This window comes from Cimex lectularius, unplaced genomic scaffold, assembly GCF_000648675.2.
Source record: "Cimex lectularius strain Harlan isolate CLEC.00 unplaced genomic scaffold, Clec_2.1 scaffold208, whole genome shotgun sequence".
In the NCBI taxonomy this organism is placed as follows: Eukaryota; Metazoa; Arthropoda; class Insecta; order Hemiptera; family Cimicidae; genus Cimex; species Cimex lectularius.
This window is the reverse complement of record NW_019392797.1, coordinates 339,294-363,268: the sequence shown is the minus strand read 5'-3', so window position 1 is coordinate 363,268 and position 23,975 is coordinate 339,294. Positions and strand designations below refer to the sequence as shown.

At 35.3% G+C, this 23,975-nt stretch overlaps 1 protein-coding gene across 2 annotated transcripts in view; it reads right to left on the bottom strand.

The window, feature by feature from the left end:
* The window catches only part of LOC106664857 (serine/arginine repetitive matrix protein 2), a 54,715-nt gene extending 32,109 nt beyond the window's left edge, over positions 1 to 22,606 (bottom strand). For both annotated transcript variants that reach the window (XM_014390887.2, XM_014390885.2), the window contains exons 1-3: positions 22,186 to 22,606; positions 18,858 to 19,108; positions 18,634 to 18,741 (exon numbers count right to left, since the gene is read on the bottom strand). In XM_014390887.2, coding sequence (XP_014246373.1) covers positions 18,634 to 18,741; positions 18,858 to 19,096 — 347 coding nt within the window. In that variant the 5' untranslated portion in view covers positions 19,097 to 19,108; positions 22,186 to 22,606. The remainder of the gene's footprint in view (positions 1 to 18,633; positions 18,742 to 18,857; positions 19,109 to 22,185) is intronic.
* Between the last annotated feature and the right edge of the window lie 1,369 nt (positions 22,607 to 23,975).

The window sequence follows — 23,975 nt, the reverse complement described above, 5'->3', positions numbered from 1 at the left end:
TCCATTGGTAAAAAAAATCTGCTGGTATCATGGTCTGTAGTTGTAGATGTTTTATATACATCAATTTCAATTAAGTTATTTATTACGGACAGTTTTAAGTCTAAAAAGTTTAAGCAACCATTTTTATTTCCAATGTAAAATTTATTAGGGTGTCAATAATTAAATGGGGGGGGGGGGGATTCTTTCAGATCCTCTAGTGTTCCCGACCATACAATAAAATCTCATCTGCTTAGCATTTCCAAAAAAAGGACAGATTTAATTAATTTATTATTTGATTTGAAAATAATTTTTTCAAAGTTATCCATGAATATTTCGGCCTAAAATGGGGATCATGGAGACCCCATTGGTAACCCTTAATTCCATAAAATTGATTATAAATGTACAATAATTAGATAGTAGGTATACATTTAAGAGGTCTGTATCATTTTTTTAATTAACTTTAAGAGAAGCAACAATCATACTTAGACACCCCACTGCAAATGAATCTTTAGATTTTCATTGTTTACCATGCATTGGGGGACTATCAGAAAAAGTAAGTAAAATCCCAACGAAAATCTTAAAAAGTGCCAAATTCCAGACCCCTTCCAAAACAATTAGCCTATCAATGTAATAATATCTACATTGTGGCCAAGTACGTTCTTTTTTTTAATCCATAGCCTCCATAATAAAATATAAAAGTTCCAGACTCCCTTGAGTTGAGATGTGTTTGTAACTCCTTTACGTTATGATTCGCGTTTAATGCTTGAAATCTGGATCGTTGTAAACAACACCTGTGACTAAAACCATCATTTAGAAAAAGTAGTTTGGCTATTTCCATCAATTTGGTTTGCCTATTACTGTTATATCTTAAAGGTGGCGAACAGCCATATCTGACAGACCGGAACAGCAAGGGTAGCCAAACGGAACTACAAGATCATCACCCCCATTAGTATATCTCACAATAAATTATATCATAGACATTGCCCCAAAAATGGAAATAGGCTGGCAAAAGTTCCAGAATGAAGGAAGGCTGGCAAAAAGAACAATGGAGTGGATTGTTGACAGCAAAAGAAAGAAGAGTAATTTACAGTTGAGTGATGAACTGAAGAACACCTGTGTCGTTTGTGGAGCAGATTGGCTAAGAATAAATTTAATTGGCCAAAAACTGGGATAGGCCTTAGCTCATGGGTGGCCATTACTTCCTGGGTCTCTAGGTAAAAAAGGAATTTTTATTATAAATGTGAGGGCTACATTAAATATAATTCTTAAAGATGAAAGAGTACCGCCACTCCCAAGAGCCTAAAATGTCGTATTTTACAGCAGGTTCGATTCTATATATCATTTGTTTACAAATCCGGCCAACTCGTTGTCGCCGTTTTGAAGACAACCACCGTTGAAAGGTCTAAAAATGAATTTACTGCCTAGCTAATATTAGAAATCGTTGGCCAAGTCTTCGCCTATTCGAAACATTAGTTGAGGCATTTTAAGACCCGACTCCCCACAACTCCATTAATATGAGGACAGCTGTAATTCCATCTCATAAATTTACCAAAATACCAGAACATTAGAAAAATAAAAAATCAAATAAAAAGAATAAACAATAGTATAGTTTGGCCATTTCCAAGCAATTTGGTTTGCTTATCATTGTTAGAACTGAAAAGTGGCGAGTAGCCATATCTGATTTGAGTAAGTATAAAGAAGGAACTGAGTTCGCTAACGGTCCAAAACGTTTTATTTTTATCAATGTGAAAAATTAAAAAACTGACCCGAATTTGTTTCTAGTATAAGAAAACCACGCGTCAAATACGCAATTCGATCTACCTTCTTCGACTTCAGGTTCGAAAGAACTTTCTCAAAGCTGAAATCATCCTGTGAAAATTAATAACAATTTCTACTTTCCTACGTGCAGCAATAATTTAAGAAACAATTGATATACGAGATCTTGTTGAGAATAATTTGGTACAAGATCGCTATATAATAATAAGCAGTGTTATATTGTGAGACTTCCTCCTGCTTAATGCGGGGTGATGAACCTATAGTTTGATAGTTACTTATCTCCTTGGCCTGCTTAAATTAGCTGGTAGCACACGTATCGTTTACACCATTCAAAACATTACTCAAATTAAAAAGGGAAAGGATCGACGATCAAAAATACCGGCTAGTACAATAAAAAAGCCAGATTTAAACCATCAAACACACCGGCACAAATCTCCCCCACCATACACGAACTCAACCGAAACTTGACTCCACATCCCCAAACTCAACACTGAATATGGCGAAATACCGAAAAGCGTCTTTAATACAAAATCAGCGAGGATAGGCAAACCAAGAAGGTAACTATCAAACAGTTAGTAGTGTGTTAAAACATCTCACCGATGGGAGAACAACAGAGATAAATAACAACGATCAAAAATTGAACAAACACTGCTTCACAGCTCTCTCAATCAATTTGAATGAAATTTTAAAGTGTTAGTAATAACGTGGAATATTAATGCAACAAAAGTTGATTTAAGGCTAAACTGTGAACTATTTACTATATAAGCAAAAGGATATTTTTAAATAAACATCTTACAGAGACCAAGTTGTTTCACGCAGCTGAAAACACAATGGGAAACGCCTGGAAAACGAATTATTTCATCTCAGTACGGTATAACTTTCTCCCCAATAAACCCGAGTATATGAATCCGTAAAATAAAAATAAAAGAGGAGAGATTTATAAGAGGTCAATAGTTAAGGATGTAGGTGAATTAAGTTGATGTGAGAACCTTATGAGAAATCAATGCGACTAAAAGTTTTTTTCAAGACCAACTACTTATCGGTAACCACCTAATCAATTTTAAGCTGGAATCTTAATTTGCGATGAGATTGAAGAATTATCCGAGAATTGTGAATCATAATACATATCACTACAGTAGAAAGTGCAATTTATGATAACATGACAAGAAATTTTATATTTATAAACATTCTCGCTTGTTATTTTTTATGCTAATGACCAATAGTCCTGACCAAACACAAAAAATCTCACAGGATATAACATAAATCTGTCATCAAACTAATTTGTACTTTTTACTACTGAATTTCGAATAATTTTGGTTCTCCAAGAACAAAATGAACAAGTAGGTAAAACGCAATTTTATAAGTTCAGTTTGTGATGAAACCGCAATAAACGTCCTAAATGAAAAATTAAAATGCTGCTACTAAATAATTCTGTATGTACTAATGAGACTGGACTTTTTTTTTAAATTGGATAGTTCCTTCCTTCAGTCTTACAATTCATTTTATTTAGTGACTATTTCAGTTAATTAATAATAAATTAGTTGTACGATTAATTTAGTTCTTGAAAACTTCACCCTAATAAGTAATCCATATATGTTTAGCGGTCATAATTGACCATATTAAAAGTATGCCATAAAAGTTAGTGTCACGAGGCTAATAAGCCGAAGGGTCTTGGGTTCGAATCCCGCTCGTGACACACTTTTTCATCTCACTCAAGACATTAGATAAAAAGAATAATTAATTGAACTATTAAGTAATCTTGACGCCACTGTTTTGTTAAGGGTAATTTTCGATTATATCAAAATCAACATATTGAACATTTTGTAAATACGTCTCGAGAGTTCTTAAGTACAAGCCCTCATTTTTGAAAATCGATATCTTCCTTCTGCGTCGAATTCAACATTTAACGGTTCCTTTCAAACTACTATTCGTAGAGAATCCAATACTGTTAATTAAATATCAAGTTGTTTTTAAACGGAAAATTTAACTAACTGTTCTTAACAAACAAAAAACTTATAAGGTATTAATTAACTATTATATCAAACAAAGCATTATTTTTTTCCAGCAGAGGCCTTAGAAATCTGAACCAAATCCCAGCAAAGGAACCAATATCTGCTACTTAACATCGACAAAAGGCACTTCGAACCCCCCACACTCAACTGGAAAGGGCAGAACTCAACAGACGATATAACTACTCAAAAGTCTTGAGGGGAAACTCTCACTGCAAAACAAACGCATCATCTATCTACTTATCACTTGACGTTAGGAATTGAACTGTGGGTACCAGCCACCGAAGAATCCAGTAACTCGAGCCCAAAGTAAGTCCCTACTTCAAATCCAACCTTACTATCCACACAGTTCTTCAAATCCCATTTGTCCTCGAAACCGCAACAAGAAAAAAAAACAGACGCTTCTATAAAACCCTGGATCTTCATACCGAACCCATCTAAATTTAAACAGTTTGATAGGCTGCCCGATTCCCTAAATTTGAGAAGTTGACCACTATCGGCAGACATTTATTCACTATTTGAACTGTCAACGGCATTCAGTACTGCCGACAACCCAATCGGTGATCGACTTGAATTAACTATTTTGCTAAATGGGATTTGTGATAACTGATAAACATATTTAAAAAAAAATAACAATGTCTTATTATTAGTAAAATAATTCTTGTCACTGGCGGCTTAGAGTACCAGTTGGATGTGCGGACAAGGGGTCAAACCACTTCTTCTTCTTTTTTTTAAATATCATTCTGAATTAAAAATTAAATTCATGGGCTATCAAGGAATTCGAACGCAGAACTGCGGGCGTGGAAAATACGACTCGGACGGCCTAGCGGTCCCCAGCAAATGATTATTCTATCAATGACTACTAAAATGTCATTTTAATTTTTTTTTTATTGTTTAAAAAGGTTGATTTCTGAATTGTATATCCAGGGTGTCCCTTTTAATAAGGACCAGGCAGGCATTTGTATTGTAAACAAAGCAAGATATAAAAATAACTAGGTTACAATTTAATAAACCCCTCATTATTTTTGGTAAAGTATCTATTTTCATTTATTAATAACAAAAAATAATACAAAAATATTATATATNTATAAGTATTATATGTGTATATATACTATTATACATATATACACTACGATGAACCGTTCACTACCTATTTTAATGTGTGTTGTTTAGCGACCGGTGGTTCAATAAGTACTGAGGATGTGTATTTCATGAGACAACAATTTCACCACGTATTCACCAAGTCACAATATCACAATTTGTCTCCATACACAGTGAAGTTCACAAATATCACCTAAACACTGAAGATAGGTAACTATCGAACAGTAATCCCGCACATCACAGGAGGAAATCTCACAACAGTCACAATTTTTTGAGAAAAAACGAATAATAAATTATTTAATATGATTTTTTTTCTATTTTCAAATGTTTAAAGTTTTTCGAATATTTATTTGGTCTAATTTTAAAACTTTTTTTAAACATGTAGTTACCTGAGGAGTATTATCTAATTTACATATACTAATTAGGGCACCCTCGTTCAGTTGTAGTTTTACAATTAAATCTAGGAATTAAATAATTTATTATTCCTGTTTTTTCCTTCTTCAAAATATTGTAACTGTTCGCCGACATTTTTCTTTGAGAAAGGAAATAAATTTTCCGAAATGACCAATATTGACATTGACCATATTTACCAAATCGTGAGATGCGGTCTGGTGTGACGCAGGTTTCAGAACAACATTTTCTTTATCGTGCCAATGTTTCGATCTTTATTGACATCATCTTCAGGGCTCAAAGTGTTTGTTTTCTGCGTAATTGTTCCATTCTTGTGTGTCGTGTTGAGAGTGCCGACATACAAGAATGGCACATCTACACGGAAAACAAACACTTTGAGCCCTGAAGATGATCTCAATAAAGATCGAAATATTGGCACGATAAAGAAAATGTTTTTCTAAAACCTACGTCACACCAGACCGCATCTCACGATCTCCGAATAATCATCGACTAACGGTCACTAATCACCGTACATATTTATTACATTTAATAAGATCAACGTAAAAAATGGGTACGTTATAAAAAATAAAAGGGGTTTACAATTTAATTTGTTTAATATATTCCTTTGTATAGAATTACAGTGGCAAGTCCGCATGAATAGAGACACCCTGTATACATTTGGCAAACAATATAGGCAAATCTATATAGATCGATCTATCTTTAAAAAAATCTAGTATCACATACATCTTCTTAAAACCGTTGTTTGATTTGGCTCCTGCTCAGCCCATGAACGCCAGATCTCATATTTGTATTATATTGCCTAGGATTACAAGATAATGATAGGCGGCCTCTTTGGCACAAGGGTTGCCGACATTTATAATATTTTAACCGGTTGGAACGAATGGGATTTGTGAAAAACAGACTGTATTATTTTAAGTGTCACACGCTTTTACAAAGTACGTTTTTCTCTAATAAATTGCCTCGAATCTCCAGGCAACCCTGTCAGGCTTACTTTATATATTACCGATTAACCAATATATCTGAATTAGGTAATGTTTTGTAGAAACACTGGACAAAAGCTGTGCAGCTTTGGCCTGCAACTACGCGCAAGAAATTGGCCGATTTCATTGGACAGTCTGTGCTCCAACAACGAAGTTTTGTTTTATTGGGTTGTCCGGAAAATAATGCAGGATTTTGGTATTAAACAAAAAAAAGAAACTAGTTACTTTAAAGCAATGTTCTTTAATCAAAATAATTTCCNACTGAATTATTTCCAAGTAGCGGAATGCTACAGAGGTAAACAAACAATATCATTTGGAAGAGGATTAATAAGTGTTGACATTCATACAAATGAGTAATCCTGTAGACGTAAACAGAATATTTTATATAGATTTTTTTAAATGAAAACTTAAAATCCTGCATTATTTTCCGGACAACCCGATAGTTTGCCTAGTGTGCCTAAACTGTCGGCCGATAGTTTAGTCTACAATGTGTGGTAGCCCATAATGGATTACTTTTCCATTTTTACTCTTATAATCCTATATAATAAAATTCATAAAGACAACAAAATTGCACTTTAGCAAATAACATAATATTTTTTAAAGTTTGACTAACTTTTATATCAACCGAAACTAATGTATTAAGTGCATATTTAATCCACATAGTCATTATAATTTTATATCATATTATAATTATTTTGTTAACAATGAAATCAAATTTTGTTGTACCATGTTTATTTAAATTAAAAGGTAAAAACATTAATAACCAGAATGAGTAAATTATAAAGGATAAAATTTCAACCTCTGTCCTGGCAAACCCAAATGAATACTCACCAGAAAATCACAGGATATTTGAAAGATTCAATCATAACAAATATCTGGGTCTTTGAATACAGATTGATGTGAATGAGGAATAATCCATCATCAATCATGACCCATGTAAATTAAACTATGTGAGTTTAATTACGTTTTGTGAAAAACCCAACCGAATGAATATCATTCGCAACACTTAAATCAAATTCACTAATTTCGTGGTCCGCTTGACCAATTAAAATGAAAATGGAGGCCATAATGAAAAATGACAAAAAGGAGGGAAAATTCAAAAGGTGCGGTTGAGATGGGAAGTTGGTGTCCGAGTGGATCGAGGTCACGATAGCTCAAGTGGAAGAGCAGCGGCGTATCAAGCCGAAGATCGTGGGTTCGAATCTCGCTCGTGCCATTGACTTTTTTATCTCAACTAAAAACATTAACTAATTGTATTAAATCAAATTCTTTTGTACCAGGTATATTTAAATTAAAATGTAAAACAACCGAACTTACTAACATCAGAATGATAAAATGGATAAGTATAAAAATTCGGAGCCTCTATCATGCTCACAAACCCTACCTAATGAATAGTCACTAGCAAATCATAGGATATTTGTAAGATTCAATCATGAAAAATATATAGGTGTTTTTGAATACAGCTTGCTGTAAATAAAGAACAATCACTCATCAATCAGGTCCAGGCAAATTAAAACATGTGTTTTATTCTGTATCATTGTGAAAAATCCAACGGATGATGGTCCTGAGCACATCGTGTTATATTATAGATTTTTCGTGCAACCAACCGTTTTTTTTTCTTCAGGTAATTGGCCAGGGGTATAAGCAAGGTGAGGCAAGACGGCAAATTCACCATTGAAGATGGCAAGAAACCGAAACGCGACCAAAACAATTGGAGGTTATTACTCCAAAGACTCTAGAAACAAATTAATATCACCATTAATAAGCAATTGACCGAGAAAATAACCAATTTTTTTTAGATGATTCATCAAGAAAGGACAGTACAAATAAGTAATAATGAACTTCTTCGAACAATAATGGATTCAATTTTAATCAGACATGATGTACTTAGGATATTGTAAATACAACTAATGGCTGATTGCCCAAAAGATATATTTCTTTATGTTTTACTTGTCAGATTATATTAAATTTGATAATTCACTGTCACCCTGACTGTCTTTGAAAGACGGACATCATTTAAATCACACAGGAGAGAAAAAATCGATCAGGGGGGGTTCAAATGAGCGGCACGTCTAACAAATCAACGGGGCATAACGAAAGGATGGAAGGTGCATGTGGTCGGAGGGCGGCCCGCCATGGCACAGCAGAAAATCAATATCGCTCGCACAGCTGCTATCAATCCTAGGCTCAAAAACAGTAAAAACATCATTAAAAACGATCCTATGATCGTTGTTTTGTTTTGTCAAGTCGGGTCTTATAAACTAAGTAAATTCTGTTGCCATTGCTAGGTAGTTTTCAACTATATCATTGTTATAAATTTAAGTATATTAGTTTTAGTTTTGAACTTTTTTGGCTGTGTTGTTTTATGTCGAGGGTTGAGATTAAATTAAGTACCTGTGATGCTCTTAAGTGGTTTGTTTTGAATTTTTATGTACTTTTTAAGTTTAAGGACTTAACATTTCACCTAGTGCTTACACTAGATAACTAAATTTATACATACATAACTCACTTTTTTATGGTAAATGGCCTGAACCTCAGAGATGACATCGAGTATTTGAAATCCTCACAAACTACATTCCTGACGAGCATGTTGTAATCCGAGATGGAGGGCTTCGGCAAACGGAAGGAAAGTCACTCGAATTTTGGAGAGGCATCAACTTGGAGGACTGCAGGGAAGTGAGGAATGATCAGCTTTGACTTGTAGTGGGTGAGCCAAAGTAGTGGCATGGAAAGAGAGGGGGATTAGAATTATAAAAGGGGGGCCGCCTCTAGGTAGGGGGCGGAGGGCCGAGAGGAAGACAAAAAGAAGAGGATGAATCCATTTTTATCCAGTCGGGTGCGCCCCCGGACGAGGGGGAGGGTTTCTGAAAGGTTCCGGAAGGCTAAGAGGATTCCAGGCACCGCGGATTACGATCCCCCCAACTCGCTCCTTATGAAATCCGCTTTCTTCCGAAACTGTTTCCGACTCGAGATAGAATTCGCAAAGGGCGAATGTCAAAAGTCGAAGAGGAAAACACGTGATAGACAAACAACATATGTTTAAAAAAAATCTGCTGGATTTTGAACCAAAATCAAATATCCAGGCTGGAAACGAAAGTTCTGCAATTCAACATTGATTCATCTTGAACAACTTCAACTACATTCTGCATACCACTATCCAATGAGAATTACAAATAAGACATATAAATCATAAATAACAGCATACAAAACATCAATACAAACAAGCTATAAATTACTAAACAAATCAATACCTAAGGTACAGGCATGCACGTACATAGAAAAGAGAAGTACAAACTAGCTAATCTCTTTAGCCTAACAAATTAAACATAAAAACTGCAAGACAAAAAGACACAAGTGCAAAACCCCAAGCAGCCCTCTTAAACAAAGTTTAAAACATTGTGCAAGAGAATTTCTAGAATTACAGTAACAAGTAAAAACAGTACCCTAACCACAATAGAAAATACACGATCTACACAATACTACAAGCAGTAAAAACAGCACGCAATGGACACATACAATCAATAAACTACAAAACTACACATCGGAAACAGAGAAAATACATTCGCATATAAAAAGAAAGAGACAACCGCACTAAAATCAAAACATAATTGGAATGCACTAGAGGTAAAACATCGACAATACTATTCTACTACATAAAAATAGCAAGGGAATGTGGTGAAGAAAGAGACATATACAAAGAAAAATGACAGAAAATCAAGCTATACAAGCCACCTCATGCAAAACCCAACAAACAGCAACAATAGACATGCTTAAAATTTCTCCATGGACAAGAAACTCTAGAAATGTACTAACGCAACACGATAAACTGATGAGCATACGAATCAACAGTCACTCACGCAACATTTACACAATTTAAAACAACAAAGGACAAAGACAAACAACACATACGCGGCTTAATTCACCAAAGGCAACAGAGGGTACAGGATGACAAAAATGACCAAGGTTTAAAGTAAAAACTGCTAAGACTACAAAGGGTAACTACTTGGCATAAGCTACAGGAAAAAATCAAAGTACTTTATGAGACTTGTTAACAAAGCAGGTGACAAAGCGTTATTGTGGATTGGTCATTGCCCAATATGATGAAAGTTCCAGTGTAAAGAAAAGAAAGATTAAATATTTTAGAAGAGTTTTGTCAAATATTTCGTTGCTAGTGAATATAATTGCGCCCAAATAATCCAGAATCAGCAAGAGAACTTGTACGCTAAAATAAGAGGTCGATATGTAAGAAATACATGTGTCCACGGGTGACACCCACATAAATATGTAAAGTGATGTAAGTTAAAAGTATCTTTGAGACTTCAATCCGGCCTATTTAAGGCCAGGAGGTACGAAATACTGCTCCAATCCAAGGCGGATATTTAAAAACATATTGACCAGAAAAACCTTTTTTTTTTGTGATACAAACTAGTCGAAAAATTTTAGACATGAGTCCGATCGTTCTTCTAAATGGGTCGCGGAAGTCGAGAAAAAAGAAAAAAATTACATACATTTTTAAAATAATTTGCTGGATTTGTGAGGAGCGGTCAAGAAACAAAAAACACATATTTTAAAATATTATTTTGTTTTGTGATACACAACAAAAGGGAAAATAATATTTTTAAAAATGTATGTAAATTCCTTTTTTTCGACTACCGCGACCCATTGGCAAGAACGATCGGATACGTTCTAACATTTTCAACCTGTGTACCAACAAAAAAAGGTTTTTTCCGGTCATTTTTTTTTTAATGCACACACCTTAAATATGTATTTGAGCAGTATTTCTTACATCCTGGCCGTTCATAGGCTGCATTTAAATTAAATTCTGGGTAGAACATTAGACTATTATTTCTGGAGAGAAAAAAATTGTCAACACCGTATCAGAACGAAATAAACGATACTTATGTTATTTTATCCTGCGTAACATCCATATCAGATAAATCAACCCTGCAAAGATAGTTGATTGTGATATATGAAGTGACGTACCGACACAGCATCTGAAGGTAGAGGTGACAAAAAAATACAGTGAGGGAAATTGTGCTAGACATGTTAATTCAATGTAGATTTTGTTTTCGTTACAACCATAGGTTCAAAATGGTATAAAAAGGTAAAGTAATCTATTTTAAAGTTCGCGTGATAAAACTATGCAAAATATGGTCATCCACTCAGGATGGCGACTGAACATAGCAAATAAAAAGTGGTGTTTTAAGAGCACCTCGTTATTAATATACTACAATAAAATATTGTTAATTAAAAATTAAATCAATGAAATTATACAAAATGAACGTTTGTCACAATATTGTTATTTCTGAATATCTTTGTCAAGACTGTTACACAAAGAAAAACGATACCTAGGTATATTAAAATCAGATAAATCAATCTTGCAAAGATAATAGATTGATTATATGGAGTGATACACAGATACACCTGTTATGGTAAAAGGGTCAATAGAAGACTTATTTTTTAAAATTGTGCTTGCGTTGTAGATAATTTTATTTCTGTATTTTGTGTTCATTAGAACTATAGGTTTTTAACCTGTCGATAGATGGTTCAAAATAATAGTTAACGATGTAAATCAATAACTGTAATTATTCCGAAATTGTAAGATGGCGGTCTGGTGTGATGTAGGTTTCAGAAAAACATTTTTTTTATCGTGCCAACGTTTCGAACTTTATTGAGATTTTCCCCACCCCTCCAAAATCCAACGTATATAAACATAAAACAGCAATATCGCACTGGCACTCTCAACTCGACACGCAAGAATGGCACAATTACACAGAAGACAAACACTCTGAGTGAGTAGAAATACTTTGATTGAATATTTATTCAAAAAAATATATTTTGCATTGTATAAATTCACTTTTTCCACATCCTACATGCATTTGTTAAATGTAAACAATGTTTGTAAATCAGAGGCCCTGAAGATGATCTCAATAAAGAGCGAAACGTTGGCACGATAAAGAAAAGTTTTTCTGAAACCTACATCACACCAGACCGCATCTCACGATTTCGGAATAATTATCGATTAACGGACGCTAATAATCATCACTCAATAACTGTAGTTGCATAGTACTGATGAAAGGAATAATACCTCGAAAGCTCGATGAAGTAACGCGACTGTTTTTTTTTAAATTGTTTTTTTTTTTTTTTTAATGCAAATATTTTTTTAATACTATTTGAGCTGTCCGGAAAATAATGCGGGTTTTCATGTTTTCTTTTAATTACCCCTCTCTACAGTAAACTGTTTACGTTTGTATGAATGTCAACACTTTTTAATCCTCTTCCAAACAAAAATGTGTGTCTACCTCATTAACATTTCGTACTTGGGAATAATCCAGTCTCAACGCGTGATCTTCGCATAATTTCGTTTTACGGTGCCCAAACGGCCAGAAACATTAATGAAGTCTGGGGGCGATGACAGTGTGAATGAGAGCACCGTTTAGAGATGGTTTAAAAAATTTCGAGAGGGAGACTTTAGCTTTGAAGACAAAGGAAGTCATGGAAGGATTTCTTTCCTACATGATGATGGCGAGCTGTGGTAGAAGAAAATCCCAGAACAACTTTTTTCACAAAATCTTTCAGTTCACAAACTGACCGTCGCTGACCATACAATTGGAAAGGTGAAAAATCTCGAAAGTTGGGCTCATCATACTGTAAACGACCGCCAAAAAAATCATAGTTATAAAGTTTGCGCACCACTTCTTTGCCGAAACAGAAACGAACCTTTTCTGGATAGAATTGTTACTTGTGAAAAAAATGAATTATCTACGATAACAGATGTTCTGAACGGTGGCTCAAGAAAGGAGAAACAGCACATTTCCCAAAGGCCCCAACACTTCCAAAAAAGATGATCGTGAATCTTCGTTGGACTTCATTTGGGCTGATTTATTACAGCTACTTGAATCCTGGGGAAACAATCAATGCGGAATAGTACTGCTCACCAATGGAAACAATGCACCAAGAAATTGGCATAATTGAAACCATCTGGTCGGATGGGAAAAGGTCGATTCTGTTACACGACAACGACTGCTCGACGCCCATGGCTCACATGTGACAACACGAAAACTGTTGGATCATGGTTATGAGGTTCTGCCACTCACTATTCTCCTGACCTCTCGCCTACCGACTACCATTTTTTCAGACACCGGAGAACGTGTTACAACATAAAAAATTTATTGATCAAAAATCGTTAGAAAATGCGTTTACAGAATTTGTTAATAATAAAGACTCAAAATTCTATTCATAAGGTATAGAGAAATTTCCAACACATTGGGAGAGGTGTATTAAGAGTGATGGAGGATATTTTAATTAATAAAAAAGTTAATTAATTATTCTTTTTATGTAAGGTCTAAGTTAAGTGTCACGAGCAGGATCGAACCCACGACCTCGGCTCAATACGCCGCTGCTCTAACCACTTGAGCTATTGTGACTTACTGATGAACGATGAATCGTGATAGTGGTTAGAGCCACGGCGTATTGAGCCGAAGGTCGCGGGTTCGAATCCCGCTTGTGACACTAACTTTTTCATCTCAATCACGACCTTACATAAAAATAAGTAATTTGGTCAATTAGACCACGAAACACAAATAATAATAATAAAAAATATTTAAAAACGTTTTTTATTTTGATAAACCTGCGTTATTTTCCGAACAACCTTATAGAATAAAAATTAATTTAAATACATTTGTTGTAAATATATGAGGCATGCAAATACAAAATTGAGAAGGTTGGGGCAAAATATAAAATAAATTATCTCAGGGTTCATTATTTATGGATTTTTTGTAGTAAGGAGCAGGTCTTTGGCTGGAAACATTATACATAATAGCAAACCCTAAGATAATGGAAATTGTCAACTTTAGCAAAAAAACAACATCAATTAACAAATATACTTATGAACTCCTTATTTATTAGCATGCAAAATTATAGTTTCTTTCTTTGTTAAATCTGCGTGAAATGTAGGGTCCTTATGTTAATAAATATAAACAATACCTCACGACTGATTTGATCCTCGTGGCAGGTCTGAGCTTCGGCACGAAACAAATGCTCAGTTCTGCAAGTGAAATGGCCCTGCAAGGGCAGCAGTGAGCGTAAGTATGATGTGGGGTCGTCGTGGGCCTCTGGGGAACCCTGGTTCTGTTGAGACCCGCCTGACCCCAAACCGCCCTCAGAGCGTGTCCCAGCATGGACCTCTTCTCTACCCTCTTATTATACTCCATTAAAATTACTAATTACGTTTAAACACACACACACAATATATATATTTCCTCTGCGAAGTACTTTTAGAAAAATAATCTAAGACACACTGGAAGACTCGTATCACTCTCAGTCAATAAATGGAAGACTCGGTTGCCGAAGGGGCGGCGAATGGTTCACATCTCACGAATCCGTTCAGATGTCGGGCGGTTCGGGGTTGAGATGTGGCTGAAAAGGGCTTTCAGGCCGAGTCATGGCCTAAGCCTCGCGCCTCCGTTTATATCACAGGCTGAAAGGAAGACTCGCAATCAAGTGCGGATTTGCAATCCTGGGGGGCGGCGGATCGATTGGGTAAACGGGAACCGCGCACGACGCCCTACGACTCTCCCCCTTCGCCCTTCACCTTCGAACCAGATGCCCCAGTCGCTTCCTTTTCCCCCCGCTGGGGGGAAATTCGATCAACGAACCACAATTAAATTCGTCTAGGATATGAGCAAAATTCAATTTTTAAACAATCCTTAACAAGAAGCAAACCTTAAACTCTCAAGACGATTAAATTATTCTTTCAATTTGCCCTCCAGCTTCTCCCTTTTTTTGTACAGTTGTGTCAGTTTTTACTGTTGGTGTGGCGAAAGGGTGTGGCATGGACAAAAGAAAGTTAGCACTGTTACAAGAACACCAAAAGAAAACGCACGTGGATCAAGGAATAGTTGAATAGTTTACATCTAGTAATGTAAACGTGCTTGAAGAATTAAGTAGCCCAGAAACCTAGACATTTTAATAAATTAAAGATGCAGCGTCGTGATATTTTCTACTGAACTGACAGGACAATTACTTGAATGGACGGTTAGTTGGCAGGAGGGAACTTGTAGAGCCTAGTCCAAATACACCTGTTACTTGGGTTATACGTTAAGACACGATGTCTCACATGGAAAACTAACAGATAAACTAAGCTGTATGTCCTATTAAATTGGCTTAAAAGTAACTTCAACTGTAATATCAAAATAAATTTTAAAAATGTAGCTTTTTCTTGTTTATTTAAAAAAAAGATCTTAACAAAATTACCAGAACTTTTTAAGACTTGCCATCCGTCACTTTCCACTCATGAAGGATGGAGAAAATAGTAAATTACCTTATCTTGACATATCGATGATTACAGTAAAATCACAATAAAATTATCAAAAGCCAACAAACTCTGAATGACTTGTTCACTTCCCTTCTAACTATTTTTTTTTTCAAATCCAAATCAATGTGATACAATCTCTTAGATAGAACTATTAAATTGAGACCTCTAAAATTTAAAAAAAAGTTTTCACAGTTACACACAAACTACGGATACACTTTAACGTATGGATACGAATTGTGGAGACCAGCATCAAATGCAAACATTAAAAAACTGCACTTTTTCCTAAATACAATTTTATGAATTGACACTAATGGCCAGAGGTCATTACAAATCACCAATGGCACATGACCCGCACAATATAAGAATTTATTAAAAGAAATTTTCCACCATTCCAAAGATTTTCCAAAGAAGTTTCAATGCATACCAGGGCAACAAAATAAATAGTACAAAATCAGCCAGGCAAAGTTCAACCGAAGGCAAACCCAGACTTCTACAATACAAGATTTAATAATTTAGCCATTTGTTCATTATTTACTTTTTTGTATCAATTAAGACTTAATCTGTTCGACTTTTTTTAAACTACTAATTAGTAAATGTGATATTTCATCTTGGGGTCTGCCTATCCTCACTGTTTTGGTCTGTCAGACGTGTTGGGCTTCTAGCCAACTTTGAAGGTAGGTTGGTATGACTTCTGTTTATTCAAGTTGACAGAAATTGCATGGCGAGAAGGGGACCAAAATAAATTTAAACGATCGAGTAAAGATTTTTATTATTTTTTATTGTGACAGATACCAGTAATTGGAGTTCTCCCTGAGCACTGCTGCTCTACACTGCTTATTGTACTCCTTCCTGGATCCATTTTCAGGAGCTCACAACACATGTGAATTGAGCCCCTGGCCATGCCATCGAAGAAACTCATTTTCAAAGGGGGTAGGGCCAAATTCAGGATTGCTGAGCTCCAATCTTGCCCCACACCTTCCATGATGAGCACTGTGTCAATTTTCATTTTGACCACCAGTCCCATTAGAGAAAAAAATTCAGTTTTTTCATTGAGCTTTCGAGGGAGATATTCCTTCATCAGGACTATGAAACCATACTTGCTAATTTAAATGAAGATCAACAACTACTCACAATTTTATATGACGAACTAAGCATTTATTTTTCATTTGTAATTTTTATAAATTACTTAAATCTGGGATCAATTTTAGTCAGTGAAACAGCACTGTGTCTGTTTTTTAAGTGGGGAACACACAACAATCGATACAACTCAACACCACGACCCAATGTCCAATTTTCCATAAGATTGTATCACCCCCATGCATATTTGCTTGATATCAACGCTACATGATGAAACCAAGTTTCCCATTGTCTAGATTTTTGTCAGGTAGCATCGAGTACACTCAAAGACAAAAGAACCGGACACTCAATTTTTTTATTATTTCAAACTATATGTATTTGTATTGTATTTTTAATTACCAAATATTTCCTTATATTGTAATGTAAACCGAATTAAACGAGATCAAAAATTCATGAGTTTCAATAACAATTATTTAGTAAATATGATGGTTTGACAGAAAATTTATCATCAGAATATCATTTAATGATAGAATGAATTTTACTAATAATTTATTATGTGATTTTGCTCATAATAACGCACTAAGAGCGTAGGTAAAAAAATTGTTTGTTAAATTTTACACATTAACTAAATAATTTTTGGTGAATTTTTTTCCAACCATCATAATAGAATATTTTTTATTAAAACTCATGAATCTGATCTCATTAATTTGGCTTACATTAACATAAGTAGCAAAAGTTACATTAACATAAATAGTTAAAGTACATTAACATAAGTAGTAGAAAAATGGCAAAAAGGAGGGAAAACTCAAAAGGTGGGGTTGAGATAGGAAATTGGTATCTGAATGGATCGAGGTCACGATAGCTCAAGTGGTAGAGCATCGGCGTATCTAGCCGAAGATCGTGGGTTCGAATCCCGCTCGTGCCATTGACTTTTTTATCTCAACTAAAAACCTTAATTAATTGTAATATNTTTTAGTTGAGATAAAAATGGCAAAAAGGGGGGAAAATTCAAAAGGTGGGAATCAGATGGGAAGTAACTGTCCGAGTTGATCTAGGTCACGCAAGCACAAGTGGTAGAGCAGCGGCTTATCTAGCTGAAGGTCGTTGGTTCTAATCCCGCTCGTGCCATTGACTTTTTTATCTCAACTAAAAACCTTAATTAATTGTAATATATTAATTGGTCAAGCGGACAACGAAATTAGTGAATTTAATAAGTAGTAAGGTTCACTTCATGAATCCCAGTTTTACTTTTGATAGCAAGCAGATCCCTGCTGCTGCCATTACTTCCTGTCCTTCTAATATTTTTCCTCCAGTTCACAAATACTACTGTGATATACAATGTATCGTCTGTCACGTGGCATGTTCTTGCGATGTGTGAACATCCCATAACATGCGATAAGGCGTTGAATAAGTGTGCTCCACACATTATTTATTTATTTGTTTATTATTATTATTTATTTATTTTTATTTTTACTAGCTCCACTTTTGCAACCTGCTTTAACCTTTAATTTTCATTTATAGAAGTCTTTTTGTTTTTAAATGATAATATTTTTTTTAATCTATACAAAAGTTTCAAATAATATCTGAATTTAAATGCTATTTACAGTTGAAGTATGTGAGTTCAATGAAACGTCAAACTTTGCAAGACCATAAACGACTAACCGATACCAACTCAATAAAGAATTCAATAAACATACATTTTTAAAAAGTTTGTGTAATTGTTTTATTAAACTACATCAAAATATTTTATTTCTATTCAGGATTTAAACCCAGAATCGCTAACATATCAAATAGGAGAATGGAACGCTTAACAGCTCAAGCTATGTCAATGAATTTTTTTTGTTATTAACTATTTAAAATGAGAAAAAAATGAATCCTCAAAGTATTCAAAGAAAAAAATCAACTCAAATTGTTCAAAAACTCCCAAAACAGTACAATCAAGTTTTCATGGGGGGGGGGGGAGAATGTAAAAATAATAACTTACATAATTCTTCCATATTCGTCCCTTGGCTGTTCTTCGAGTTTGGAATCATTTTTCATAAGCATCGATCTATATGCTGCCACCTTTGTTACGATCTCGTCTTGTGGATAGCTGAAATACAAAACAAAATTTCAAAAAATGAATGTCATTGAGGATGAGGAAGGGGAAAGGGTTTTTAAAATTATTTAAATTAAAAATATTTTTTTTATTAAAAATAAAAAACTCACCCTTGCTGTTCAAGAACTTCCTCCAGTTCGATGCATTTGATTTCGATCTTCCTCTTCCTTTCATGATCGAGTATTTCAATGTTGGGCTGCTTGCTTCCCGCTGAGTCAATTTTTTCGATGTCTGCCTCGGTCCTGTAGCTGTGCTTTTCTTTCGGCTTCCTGACGAGGGCAAAATTACGCTGGACATATCCGTTGGTGCCCGACCCCCTGGGAGTCGTGAGACCGATACCGTTATACATCTTGAATTAGATCTGAAACACACAAAAGCAAAGGTTTAATTAATTAAAAGTGGTATTCTGTATTTGACATGAAAATACATGTTTTAGTATAAAGGAAAAAAGAAGTAAAGGTATATTGGAAGAAATGCTTAAACAAGAGACTATGATAGTTTGATCCTTCCTGATTATTTTGGACTCCTCCATTGGTACACTTTCTCTAAAAATGATGATAATTGTATTCCCCAAGCACTGTGGCCTTCTAGCTTATTTTTTCTTAGTTCCTTAGTTCAGTTCAAATGACTAATCCTTCTCTTACAAAATATTAGGTAATTTACTTATTTGCTTAATTGCCACTATTCTTTTTCACGTATCTTCTTTGTATCCTAGAGTCTTCATCGAGCAGTTGCTTCGCATTCAAAGATGATATGGAAGTTTTTTCCTCCTTATTTCCTAACCTATAAATGAAGTTATAATTGAACGTACCCGAGTTGTGTAGGTGTTTTATCGGCTAGCTTTATATCCCCCTACCCATGCGAAAGTCTCTTCTACTCTCTTCACACCCAGTTAATTTGTACATCTCAGAAATTAATAACTGCAAAAAGAGCCAGGGGCAACGGTGAGATTCAAACCCATAACTGCGGGATCTAAGAGCTGAGAGTCTATCACGCTGACCTAACTGATTATATTATGAAAAATATATTGTAAAATGTTTTGACCCCTCATCCGTAATACTTAACAAGTAGTTGGATGTTAAGCTCTCCTGATGACAGGAATTACTTTACTGTTTTTGACTATTTAGATATCGTGAGAGGCAGTCTAATGTGATGTAGGTTTAGAAAAACATTGTCTTTATTGTCCAACATTTCTTTCTTTATTGAGATCATCTGGGACTTGGAGTTTTTACAATGACGTACACAGTATAGAAATTTTAATTTTGACTTACCGGTGTGCTTTAAGCACAGAACGGGTGATAAATAGCTCTTAAAGGGTGCAGTATAATTCACACCCCGACTAATAGTTATCTATCTATCTCTATGTCAAAACTAAATGCAACGAGAGAACACTCAGAACCATAAGCGCAATAAACATGGAACTGCTCATTCAAAGCATTGTGTTTGAATTATTCTTAGGAATTGGCAACACATAACCCAGCCATTTGAATATTATCAGAACTGGAACCAAGAGCAAAGGGTTTCACTACATCTGCTGACAATAATCATTATTTTTTTAATTTAATTTAATTTTTTTTATTGCCACACAGTCATTGATGTGGCCATTAGGCATTACAATGAGCAATGTTTCAATCAGTTGCAAGAAAATCAGTGTACTGCTGCAGAACCTGGAGATGATGGGAGCTGAGGCATTCCTCGCTCATGGGTTGAATTATGGTAGTGTTTTCTTTCACCGACTACTCTGACAAGGAGCCTAGTTAAATTTTTATTTTGCACATTTAAAAATTCCCTGCATCTTGGTATGAGTATTACATTTCATCATTCATTAGGTGCAAGTTCTTGTAACTAGGATAGGAAAAACTGCAAGATAGTACACTAAGGAGCTGGTGGCAAAACTATGGAGCTGATTAACAAACTGAACCTAGCCAGTGAATTATAAAAAACAGGTGAGAATAATAGATCTACTCAGGTCGAGGTGCAGAAGGCCTTGTGGTAGCCTCTTTTATTCCTATCCCTATGCAACGACCATGTGGTTTGGCAGGCATGAGAAGAATCTACCGGAGAAGCCTCAAATCACTCTTGAGGTTGCTTTTGAACGCGTTAACGTTCTTCGCTTCAGATTGCTTTAAGTTCATAAATGGTTTGTCTATTTATTGTAAACACCAGGGGGGATGTTTCATAAAGTAACAAGTTACAAGTGTACAACTAAATCAAAGGTGAATTTTCACAGGTGTCCGGAGGACTGTAAACTGCAGTTTGCCATTGTAAATAGTCCAAATTAGTATTGTTTTGGCTGTTTATCATAAACAATGTGGGAATCATCTTCAGAAGAAGATAATAAATATTTATACTAGAAACGAAATAAGGATTTGAAGACAAAGACTTCTTCGAAGAGGTTTCAGAACAAGAATAAATTGCTACTTTAATAGTACGTCTGAATTTAATGAATGATTCCGAATGTCTCCTGAGACTCCAATATCTATTAGAATTGGAGAAAGAATGAAATGCAATTCATAGAGTAACCATGCACTCTCACCAAAATTAAATGAAAGCACTGCTTTTCATTGATTGCGTACCAGGTGTCAGTACCAAGCTGTAGGAGACATGCATAGGTATGTTCAAAGCAAATATCTCAAGAGCTGTGCAATCATTTGTGACAGCAGTGAATGAATCATTGTTCCATGTAATTGCCAAGTGGCCTAAAAACTTTGCGAATATTGTGAACCGCTTTAACAATGTCGCTCACATGCCCAGTGTCATAGGATGTATTGATGGAACCCTTATAAACATTGAAAAACCTTATGAATACAAAGCCAACTTTGTCGACCGTCACGGAAATCATTCGCTAAATCGTGTTAGTATGTGGTCCTGATTGTGCATTTTATTATTTAAAAGCTTCATGGCCAGGCTGTGTTCATGACAGCAGGGTTTTAAGAAATAGTAACCTTTCGAGGTAGGTGACTGTGTCTGACATCGGCACTTGTAACACTTTCCTGCAAAATTGTAATTTTTATAACTATAAACTTTTTGTTGTGAAAACCGTGTATTACAGGTACTTGTACCTGTAGAATTGTGAACTTGTAACTCTATTGTTTTATGAAATAGTCCCCTGAAATCAAATCTGCTACAACTGCAAAACATTTTTCAGCCTTTCATGACCCAAGAGAAATTTCACTATTTTGTGGTCTTTTGCCACGGCCAAGGCCATTTTGGTTTTGTATAAAGCTTCTTTTTTTTGATAGTGCTATGTTAGCCACAATGTTTCTGTTTTTTTTACATTAAATCAGACCTCAAAATGTTCACTTATGTAAAGGCAAGTTCAAGATGGTAGGTATTTGTTTAAAACTAATACTAAATGAAGTTTTAACACTGGTGGAAAGGCACAAATCGATTTGTGAGAAGGTGAAGTAAATCAAAAGATAAACAGTTACGACATACCTTTTCAAAACGGCATCAGGCTCGTCGAAATCATTTTAATATCCTTTTGTCTTCTTCAAAAAGGGCTCAAAAGTTCAGAAAAGCCTTGTCGAGAGGATTTTCGACCAGGGCGTGAAAATCATTGCAGGCTCTCGCCTTCGCTCCTGCGCGGACGGTCTCGGGGGCCGGGAAAAAAAAGTCACCTTGCACTTCTGCCTCGTTTAACCGACGGACTGGGGCTCGGTGCGGGATCTGGCTCCTTTCTCGGCCGGTGGCGGACTTTGAAATCCTCCGGGATGGGCAAACGGCGGTTTTTGAGTATTTACGACGGGCCGTGGAGTACGACGAGGAACCGGAACCGAATCAATAACATCAACAGTGACTAAAGTAGAGCTCGAGTCTCGACAGCGTTGATACTCGTAGTCTTGACGCAGTGTTGCCCAAAGGTGGCCGCAAAAATTTCCCTTTTTCTCCCTTTTTTTGAAATAAAAATAATGTTCATATATTTTTAACAAATACATTACTTATTTATAAATCTACCATTATTCCACAATTTATTAAAAGTATTATATTTCAAACATTCTGAAACGATAAAGCCAACATTTATTAAATACCCCCATTTACCACAAAATAATTATATATATACAAGTTATAAATTTGACTCGCGGATGTAACTTACTATGTATATCCCACAAGAGTAGTGACACAAGTCGAAAAATTCTAAAAGCCGGATTATTTAATGTTTTTTTTAAGTATTCGGGTTAAGTAAAAAAATGACATCACTGTAAGTTGACTCTTAGCTGCTATGTAGCACCATGTGTCACTTTTGAATTGGCGGGAACGCACTCTCGCCATTGGGCATTCACGAAAAGTCGCAGTTTTTAGTTCGGTGTCCAGGTTTATAGCACGTAAGTATTTATCAGAAAAAGTTTTCAATTTTTCATTTCTAGTTAGGCTTTCTTCTTGTTTACTGAAGGAATTTATCCTGCTTCGAAATAACTTACTTCTCGGGAACACCATCACGGTATGGTCTTGAAGAAGAAAGCGAATTCACTTGTTACTGCCAAGCTTTCGACCTATTTTAAGGTTATCAAGGCAAAACCATCTAAATATGTCAATGTGTACACATATTGAAGATTGTTTTGCTGTGATGACTTTAAAATAGATCGAAAGCTTGGCAGTAACTGAATTTGCTTTCTTCAAGACGACCTTGTTCCAGTGTTAGTGGTCAATATTTCTAATACCGCCAACTACTATTGTTATAATAACCGACAAATCTTTTTTGTATAATATTCCTGCATGTCACGGGATCGCAACTTCGAGTGTACGCTCATGATTTACATTTTGGATTAATATAAGCTCAAATTCGTACATGTGCCGAGTTGATCCTATTGGTTTCTTGTCTCCCCCTGGCAATTCCAGCTTTGCTATTTACAATAAACTGCCGGCAGACTTGAGAATCATCTGTTTGGCAGTACGGAGACAAACCTCAGTCTTACCCATCCAACTACCGTGGTAGGGATCGAGGGGGGTGCTGTAAATATCTAGGTCAACCCATTCGCACCATGTTCATTCCTAAATACATTCACTTCTATTTACATACCATTCCTTCAATTACACATATTATATTGTAGAACTAACCTAAGGTTATAAAAGGTTGATGTGGTACTCCATATTCCGCCAACAACATTCTCACATCACACATTCACACTAATAAATACATTCACGCTAATAAATGCATTCATTCTCAACACAAACTAGGTATACACAACTATTATTACTCAAGCACAATTCTCTCTTTCTCGGATGGA